Source organism: Podarcis filfolensis (assembly GCF_964270895.1).
Source record: "Podarcis filfolensis genome assembly, chromosome: 7".
Taxonomy (NCBI): Eukaryota; Metazoa; Chordata; class Lepidosauria; order Squamata; family Lacertidae; genus Podarcis; species Podarcis filfolensis.
In genome coordinates, this window is record NC_139603.1 from 30,355,880 (window position 1) to 30,365,979 (window position 10,100).

Here is a 10,100-nt window from a genome sequence, read left to right on the forward strand (position 1 = left end):
AAGTGGGGAGAATGCTTTAGCCTTCGGCTTCGCACAAGCATCTGTGAGAAATGGAATGCTGGGCTAAATGGTCCTTTGCTCTGATCCAGCAGGACTTTCCTGATGTTCTTAAGTACAGTTCCATTTTTAGTAACGTTTTAGCCGATTTGCCATTAATAAAAAAAACCCTCCCATTGCAATATACCAGAACTGGGGGAACTTCCCCCCCCATCCTCCCAACACCTCCCTTGGTTGTTGAAACCACTGGCTGGGGCTGCCGGGAGCTGGAGTCCAGTAACACCTGAAGAGCCACAGGTGAACCACACCTGTTATAAAGGCCTTGGATTTAATACACTCTGGTCTCGAATGCACATAGAAAACGGGGCAGATGCTACCTCCATCTCATTCCTTCTTTACAAAGAAATTGCTTGTAGAATGAGCAAAAGGAAGTACGCCACACAAACCAGGCATAGTTAGTTTATGGATCTGGGATAGCTCCGGTGGCTCTTAATCTCAGGGTTGTGCCCCGCCTTGGACACAAGATTCCTGCATTGCCGGGGGGTGGACTAGATGACCCTCACAGTCCCTCCCAACTCTACAATTCTGTGATTCTACGAGTTCATGACCACAAACTGCAGTGGTGGTAGCTGGTGTAGTTGGTTGCTAAAAGGCGATTAGACAAATCCACAGGGATTAGACCCCACCCCCACCCCTCGCCATGCTAGCTAAAAATGGAACTATTGCAGTCTGTACTCAGAGGCCGTGTCGCTCGGATTGCTACATGCTGGAGCCAAGACAAGATAGCTCCCTCTCTGTACAGTATCCTTCTTGTGAGTTTCCAAGGGTAGCTGCTTGGCGACTGACGAAAACAGGGCGCCAGACTGGATGGAGCTTTTGTCTGATCTGGGAAGATTATTTTTTTTTATCCATGAAAAGTTCTTATTTCACTATCCAACTGTATACTCCCAGGCACGCATGCAATGAGTAGACCTGGAGCCTTGAAATGAGCTAAAAATGCAGGGAACCTGTGGCTTGCCAGAGGTTGCATGAGCCCAGCTCCCATAATCTCTGACCACTGGTCATGATAGCAGTAGGACTGGCCACAGGTCCCTCCTCCCGTTTCAAGGCTGCCGTGCAAGCTGCGAATGTTAACGCAGGTAGCGCTGTGGGTTAAACCAGAGCCTAGGGACTTGCTGATCAGAAGGTCGGCGGTTCAAATCCCTACGACGGGGTGAGCTCCCGTTGCTCGGTCCCTGCTCCTCCCAACCTAGCAGTTCAAAAGCACGTCAAAGTGCAAGTAGATAAATAGGTACTGCTCCGGTGGGAAGGTAAACGGTGTTTCCGTGCACTGCTCTGGTTCGCCAGAAGCGGCTTAGTCATGCTGGCCACATGACCCGGAAGCAATACGGCGGCTCCCTCCGCCAATAAAGCAAGATGAGCGCCGCAACCCCAGAGTCAGCCACGACTGGACCTAATGGTCAGGGGTCCCTTAAATGAACGCAGGGGGTAGGGGTGGGCCTTCCAGGTGTTGCTGGTCCCCCAGCCAGCATGGCCAATGGTCATGGGTGATGGGAGTCCAGAAATATCTCGAGGGACCCCGCAGTGAAACCCCTCCCCCCCCCGCTGAATAAATGCTAACTCAGGCACAGAATTGAAGGTAGTAAACCATCGCTGTCTTTTGCATATATTGGGGGGCAATTTCCCGTGGCCGCCTCCCGCCTTTTAAAACCTGACCCGAAAGCAATCCCACTGCCGTTTCTAATCACGGGCAGCGGGCCAAAGCCCCCCAGGCGCAGCAGAGGCCGCGGCGGTGCGCCCCCTGGCGGCCGCGCGCTGGAGGCGCCCTTGGCCCGCGGGATTTCGGTCTTTCCGAAAGGTCTGCTCCGGGTATTTATTTTCCTGTGCAACCCTGCCCCTGCCTTGCCAGACGGCGTCTGCCTCAGAAGCTCGCAGCGATTTCCTCCCGAGCCTGCCCTTATCTCGCTCTGCACGTTGCCTCTCGGTGACTAATGACACAATAACATTGTCTCGGGATAAAATAAAGTAGGAGCGCTGTTTACTCCGCTCTGTAGGGGAGCGGTATAAAAGGAGCCGCCCAGAGCCAGCGCGGGCAGAAGCTCGCAGGGAGCCTCGTTGCAACACGGAGACACAGCCTCACTGCTGCCTAGCGGATTGCGGAGTCCTTTCGTCTTCCTTGGATGCTTGGCGAGCAAGCACAGTCGCTCGGCTACTACCTGCAACCTGCTGCGGGAGCAAACGGGGTTTAAAGGGGGAGTTCCATTCGCTTGCCTTGGGTTTACCAGAAGAGTCGTCGGAATGGATTACACGCGACTGATCCTTCCCTTGCTCTTTGTGATCAGCCACACAGGTAAGCTGAGGAATCCGCTGCGCTTTCTTTCTTTTTTCACCCCCCCGGGGGGGGGAGATAATGCATGCTTCTCCTACCCCCTCCACTCCCGTTTTTCCAAGTTCCCACTGCAAGCGTGCCTAGGTCAAGAGTGTACTTTTGCTGGTAGACTGCGTCCAGCCGAGGAAGAGTCATAAGGCTCTGAGGTCACTGGCCTGAAACTCTCTTCTACCTGAGCGCTGGCTTCTTCGCTTCGCTTGCTGCCAAGGTGTTAAGGAGCGCCTCGGCTGCGATCCACAAGGCCGTTAACCCGGAGTGGCTGGTTTTAACCAGATTCCTCTGAGAGTTAACGCGATCTTATGGCGGATAAATGTTTGGTGGCATGTGCACCGCACACAGAGTAAACGAGTATTCTGCCGCTACTGGTTTTGTGGTTGCGAAAGTTCGATTATTTAAAGGGTTTTTTCTTTTATATGCCCCGTCTCATCCCTTCGAGCGGATTTTCTCGACCTTGTTTAATCTCTACGAATAATTCTGCATTGACATGTTGAGCCCGGGGAGGTAACCTGGATGGGATTTCGGACTAAGGGCATCCTGGTTTTACCGCACTCCTTTGCAGAGCTAAGCGCTCCTAAAAACCCATTCCTTTGAACAGACTTTGGCACGCTGGAGACACCCACAAACTCCACATGCGGAGGCACCCGCCGCCGGTGAGAATTACAAGCGGCCTGCCCATGCCCATGCCTACTCGGAAGTAAACCCTAATAATAATAAAAAGGTACAACCAGCCCATCCATTGCCTAAAAATCGCAAATTGCCTTACCTGATCTGATTCTGGCTCCGTTTTAGCCTCCGTAGCATACCTATACCTACCCTGCACAAACATTATTCGAAAGATGCTCAGGATCGCATTTTCCCTCTTAGTGAGCATCTTCAGAATAAGCGCAGGGACTCTCGATTCGCCTATTTAATGGAACTTGTTGCGATTGTATGAATTCAAGGAGTCGAGCTACCCTCCCTAGACTGGGGAATAAGCCCCCACTGAATACAAGGGTTGCTTCCCAGTAGGCTAGGTTACGATTTTTCCAGAGGTGCCAACTTGAATAAAATATTGGGGGGGGGCAGGTAAGCTTTGTCCCGCAGGATCCTCCACAAGAAGCCACACGCACAATTGAATGGCAATGCCCATCAACTGGGGCGGGCGCTAGCGACCCCCTCAAATACTTTATTGGGGAGGCGAAGGGACCTCGGCCCCTAGGAGTTGGTTCCTATGTCACGCAGCATCAGGAGGTGAGGGAAAGCGAGGTGGAGTGGAGTGGAGGGGGAATGAACTGGGTCTAAGGCCCCCCTCGGAGGGCATCCCCAAGGCAGCCACCGCTCCGGCTCTGCGGTTCCTCCAACAATGTGTGAAATGGATTTAAGACTCATCAGCTGCTTGCATGGCGCCATAAAACAGAAGCGCTCCGGTTTAAAAGCCCTTGCTTTTTAAAAGTCCCCCTTAGATTTCGCCTTCCTCTGCTGGCTCGGATCAAGAACGTCAGCCAAAAAAGCTGCGTCTTTATTGTCAGCCACGTGGAGAAAGTTGCCCGGTAACGACGATCGCCGCGTGTCCCTGATAAACCTTGCGCTGCCCTGCAGGCATGGCAGCTCTCCCGTCTCCTTTCCGAATAGCGCGCCTTCCCTCCCGGCCCAGCTCCGATAGGAGCGCCTGCCTGTCTCGTGGCTTCTTTCCCCTTTGCACAAGCGCCGCTCAAGCGCTGCTCTTTCTCTCTCCTGCAGATGCTGCAGACGCGGAGCTCGGCGCCTCCGAGAGCGCCCAAAGGCAGCCTTCGAGCGCCCCCTGGCCGCTGCGCAGGTCCAAGCGGTGCTCCTGCTCTTCCCTGATGGATAAGGAGTGTGTCTATTTCTGCCACCTGGACATCATCTGGATCAACACTCCCGAGTGAGTACTGCCTCCTCCTTGGAACTAATCCATTAATGCAGTTTTTTTTATTATTATCGCGGCGAGGTTGCGGTTGTGGCATAATTAGCCTGCTAATTCCTCCTTTAAAGTAACCTCCTCAGCTCATCTGTCTGGTGCTCTCTCTGGGCCATAATCACAGCACCAGTCTGGTACCAAGCAGAAGGCTAAGTGTATCTTAGACTTTGCATAGCGCCAGCTGGAAAAAAAAATCATAATTTTTTAAAAGCAATTAAGCACCAAAGCATTTCATGTTGCTGCACTAAAAGTACAAATCAAGGCATTGCTTTCTGAAAGTATCACTTCACTAATAGTACCTTTAGTGGATTCAGATGTAACTCTCACAAAGTCCAAAAGGGCTTACTCTCAAGTAGGTGTGTAGGATTGCAGCCCTAATGGTTGCGACTGTGATCCCTGAAACCAGTGGGATTTAAGTAGCTTTATAGGTGCATCCTAGGATATCCTAGGACGCTTCTTAATGACAGAAGAAGAAGACTTGAAGTAACATGAAGAATGCTGAGGGTTGCATTTTACTTCCAAGAGAGTAGTGGCTCATTATATGAAACAAGGTTTGCTTATGAATAAACATGCTTACTAACTCCAGCTTTTCATGCTATTCTGGTCCTAAACAAATTTTAAATTCTTCTGAAAAGAATTTGTACTAGGCTGCTTAATGGCTAAAAGGTTAAAGCCAGTTAAATTGTTCTGTTTCGGGATTGTGTGTGCATTGGGGTAGGGTAAAAGAGTTGATTCACCCAGAAACAAAATAATTTGCAGCGTTAGACTGAAATTTGTTACTGGATTGTAGCCAAGAAGGGAGGGGGAGGAATATCTTGAGCACATTCCGCTAAGACAGAATCTAGTCAAAAATTCTTTCTGTGGCTCCTTGCTGGCTCAGCATAATGTGTGGAAGGACCATGGTTAATCACCATTAGAGATTAGCAAAGAAAGGCCAGGAATGCTGTTGTCCAAAGAATTGTGTTGTATAATTAAAAGCACCATTGATAAGTGCGCTGAAATGTATCTTTAAAAACCACCATCTGGCACTAACATCACCAATAGCATTTTAATTAGTTGCCTTAATAGTGTAATAATTGGAAGGAGGGCTTCATTGCTAAATAGACATGAATGGTGCAACCTATTTGTATTTTGAATTGGGAGAGAGCTCATTGCATGCTGATGAAGATGCATAACGAATCTTGAATTTTAACACATCTCACACAGCACACTGAATTCTGAATTTTAACACGTTTCGCACAGTGTGCAGAAGCAAACTTGGGTTTTGTCTTCAAGTAGGGACATCTCCTTGACAAGTATACATATTTGATGCCAGCGTTTGCAAACATCAATTTGTCTTGGTCACACACTATTGTGCTCCGGAAAATGAAATTTGTAAAGTGGCTCTAGAAGTCAGCCTAAATATGAGTTCCCTCAAGTTTCAGTTGTGACAGCTAACATTTGCTAAAATGCAAACTGGTGTTGCTTTTTCCACCAGCCTATGCAAATGTGTGTTAGAAGTCATTAGCAAATGTAAGTTTCAAACTTTGGTGTGGCCAGAGTCCTTTTAAATCAACGCTCCTAACTTTTATTTCTGTGAGTGAATTAAACAGTTCTCTCCCTCTTCTCTCTCTCCCCTCCCTCCAACGATAGGCGAATTGTGCCATATGGGCTCGGGAGTCCTTCCCGATCAAGGCGGTCACTGGAAGATTTACCTCTTGGAAGACATGGAAGATGCCAGTGTGCTAACCTAAAAGACAAGAAGTGCACAAGCTTCTGCGAGACTGGAAAAGAACACTGGTACGTTTTGGTTTGTTCTGTCCTCTTTCACCTGTGCTATAATGAATTGAGTGCTAGGTTCCAGTTTATTAGATACAGTCGTACCTTGTTTTGCGACTGGAATCTGTTCCGGAGCTCCGGCCGCTAGCTGAAAAGGACGCAGGGCAAAGCGCCGCATATGCGCGAAGCGGTTTGTGCTTCTGCGCATGTGCGAAGCGCGATTTAGCACTTCTGCGCATGCACCAGCGGCAAACCCGGAAGTAACCCATTCCGGTACTTCCGGGTTTGCCGCGAACGTTCGCCAGAATGGACGCTAGATGAAGCGGGTATTACTGTACTAGAATAAGTATACTATACATGAGTAGAACCTGTGTGTGTGTGTGTGTGTGTGTGTGTGTGTAAAAGGCCATAATTTTTTTTAAAAAAAGCTTAAGTGTAGGCAAAGAACCAGAGTGGTATATAGAGTGTTGGACTCACATACTGTAAGATTCAAATCTCCATTCAGCCATGAAACTCATTAGTGATGTTTGGTCTCTTAGTCCAGCATACCTGTTAGGCTCTTGTCTAGTTAATACTGGAGTGTTGACAAGTATGGAGAAAAGCTAGGGTAAAAAAAGAAATGTAATTGTTCATTATATGTAAATCATGCAAGTGTCCTCATAGCCGCACCTCTTTTGCTCTTTCCTTTTAAAAATATAAACAGGACTCAGTCCACCACAGAGAAAGGCTGGAGAAATCTTCATAAAGATAGAGGTTGCAAAGGGCTTGGATTGAAATGTGCGTTCAGACAACTGGCTAACAGCAAAAAAATGAGAAGGTGAGTTTGTTATTTGATACCCTGTGGGGGGAAAGGGTTGAGTGAAAGAAATGTCTGTGCAAGAGGGTATAAGCTGTGTTTAGTTCTCTTAAAAAATCTGGGGAAAGTGAAGCCTTTTGGTAGCTGGGGTAGAATCTTTGCACCACAACTGTTACCTACACAGTTTCTTCATTGTATGGAACAGACTGCTTCATGGAAACCAGGAAGTGTTAGGAACAGGACCTTGGATCGGATAGATTTGCATTCAGTTGAATTGCCTTTAGGCTACTTGGCAGATGTATTTTGCTCATATGCAAGCATCTAATTAAGCACCAAATATGGTGCCTGAAATAAGTTTTCTCACAGATGAGACTGGCAGTGACTCTAAAGGGTGTTTTTCTCCCCCTTTTAACTTTACCTGAAGCATATTGATCTCTTACTTTTGTGATTAATGTTGAGCATTATCTTGCAGAAAGTAATCCCATTTAATAAATTTATGTAAATATCCTGCTTCCAAAATGGGTTTGGCACTTCAAAGTGCTAAGTCTCTTCAGGGGAGAAATCATGCCTATGCAGTCCTCACAATAAATTAAATCCTGGCTGTGGATGACTGCAAAAAGAGTTCCACGTATGGACACCAAAATATACTGCATATACACCATTTAATGTACATGGAGGCAGATTCTCATAATAAAAACTGAGGTGCAATGTGCGTTAGTTGTCATTCTTCCTTTTTGAAACTGCTACTGCTTTTAACAGCCGACTGATACAGGGATTTAGCAGGTGAGACTTCTATCATCCCTTTGCTCCCTGCCATAAAATATGGCAGACCTTTAGGGTTATATTGAATCAACTTGAATTAGTATAGGACAGGTTTTTCCCAAATGGGTCTCCAGCTGCTTTTGGACTACAATTCCCATCGCCCCTGACCACTAGTCCCGCTAGCTAGGGATGATGGGAGTTGTAGTCCAAAACAGCTGGAGACCCAAGTTTGGGAAGCCCTGGTATAGGAGTATGTGGATGTGTGTTTCGTTTAACATCTCAAAAGGTGGGAAGGAAAAAGGAGCAGAATTGCTATGTACAAGCATCTATACAATCTGGGTTACATGTGAATAGGAAGATCAGAATGTATGATCTCTCGATTTATTTAATGGTTTCTTGTTTCTGCAGGTTGGATGCCATCGGTAATAGTATCAAAGCGTCTTTTAATATTGCCAAACTGAAGAGCAGGCTGCACAAACCAAAGCAGATGAAGCATAACCGAACATATCAAAAGCAAAATATTTGGGAAAGCCTGAAGACGACGTCTTAGTGGAAAGATCACCAACCCTAATCCTCGAGTCATCACGAATTACTGACAAAGCATTGCTGAAGCTCTGTTTTGACTTCTTAACATTCCACTCCAGGAAAAGATCAAGGAGTGTTGTTCTAAATATTAACTCTCTGAAAGTAGAGGAGGGCCCAAATAAATCTTCCCTTTGGACAGATGACAAAGCAGTTAAATACTGCCATCTTCTTGGAATTCCACTGAATGGGTTGGGTCAGAAAGCATCCCTTCAACTGGTTTTCTTTTTCGGTGGGCTGTCAGATGAAGAAAGGGCAAATCTGGGCCCCATTTCTTCAGAGAGGGTAAAATTGAAGCAGTGATCTTATTTGGTTTGGCAGGCTTCTCTTAACATATAATGCAAGCTCTTTTGGGATCAAGAAGATCAGAAATGAAGAGGTCAAGATCTGAAAGAGAAGACTTGCATCGTTTTGACTTAAATTAAAATGGAAAATGACTGTGCTACTTGGATCAGGACACACATCCTACATAACAACTCTACCTCAAATGCTCTTATGTTGCACTCTTGCCAAAGTATTGTTATAACTTTTTTGTGTGACCTTCAAGCATCTGTTACAACCTCTTATTTTTTAATCATTCATAAATGCCAGTAGCTCGCCATTCTGTAGCTCTGAACTTTCAAGGCTGTGGATAAAAATGGTCTTCTACACTCTGTGCTGACAAAGGAAAGAAACTAACAGGCCCCATCCTAAAGACGGCACAGATTCCTGGGAAGTAGATCTCACTGCCTTTCTGCTTTTGCAGTGCAATCCTATATCTTAACTTGGAAGCAACTCCTATTGAGCTCAATGGGACTTGCTTCCTGGTAAGTGTGTACACGATTGCAGCCTCAGATAAGCAAGCTTGGGATTGATGTACACGAGCTTGGCAGAAATGAAGTTTAGCTTAACACAATAAACTGCATGAACACTCAATGCAAGAGGAGATCTGACAGCATTTAGTGTAATGTGGAGATGCAGATAATTAATATCCTAATAAGAGGTAGATGCTGCATTGGCAAGATCTCTTGAAATGAAAGTCTGTATGGCAGCAGGTGGCTTAAAAATAAGATGAAAAAGCAGTGGATGTTCATAGCAGTGGGTTTATCTATAAGACAATTCGCTGAATAAGGTCTGGATTGTAATTTTGTATGATGTGGCATATTTTTTAATCTATATATTGTATTTATATTCATGAAACTGACATTATATTTACCATGTTGAATATTCATTGAAACAGGCCATATTGGTCTATGCATGTCTTATGTATTTCTGTATGAAATTAGGGAAAATGCCTTATGTCTGTTAAGGTAAACATATAAGAAATAAGAAATAAATATTTTTAACTTTCTTTAACATTGGACTTTCTTCATGGTGGTGATTTAGCTTCATTATAGACGCTACAAGATTCATTCCAGGAGTTGAGGGACACAGTATTTTGTATATTGTATATCCCACTTCTCTTAATAACAAAACCTTTGCTCTGTGTCAAGAATTAGGAGGCTTGGCAATGACCAGGGTGGGGGCGGATAGTGTGGGATGCTCTTATGCCTTTAACAGCAGTTTGTGTAGAAAAACAGGCAAACTTTTCACAAAACAGAAGTGCTGAGTTATTTTCAGGTCACTTCTCTTTTTTCTAAACTAGGGCTGGAACCTTAGGTGTTGCTGGACTACAACTCCTATCAGTCCCAGCTAGCTTGGCCAATGGTCAGGGATGATGGGAGTTGTAGTTTAACAACATCTGGAGAGCTAAAGGTCTCCCACTCCTCTAAACCAATAGAAATTATGTCTGTACTTTTGTCTGTACTTAACATCAGTCTGTAATACAAATTATCAGCAGAATCAATGTTACTGGGTTCTCTTGCTCAGTCCTACTTTCCAGGCTAGTGCATTTCCATCTATACCAGAGCAATAATGCA

The 10,100-nt window shown here is 45.9% G+C and overlaps 1 protein-coding gene across 1 annotated transcript; it reads left to right on the plus strand.

Annotated features, from left to right (window-relative positions):
- Nucleotides 1–1,906: 1,906 nt before the first annotated feature.
- EDN1 (endothelin 1) lies at nucleotides 1,907–9,529 on the plus strand. Its single transcript, XM_083624109.1, has 5 exons — nucleotides 1,907–2,347; nucleotides 4,106–4,268; nucleotides 5,937–6,083; nucleotides 6,766–6,879; nucleotides 8,029–9,529. Exons 1-5 carry the CDS (start codon nucleotides 2,296–2,298, stop codon nucleotides 8,168–8,170), a joined length of 618 nt encoding a protein of 205 aa, XP_083480235.1. The 5' UTR covers nucleotides 1,907–2,295; the 3' UTR covers nucleotides 8,171–9,529.
- Nucleotides 9,530–10,100: the final 571 nt, after the last annotated feature.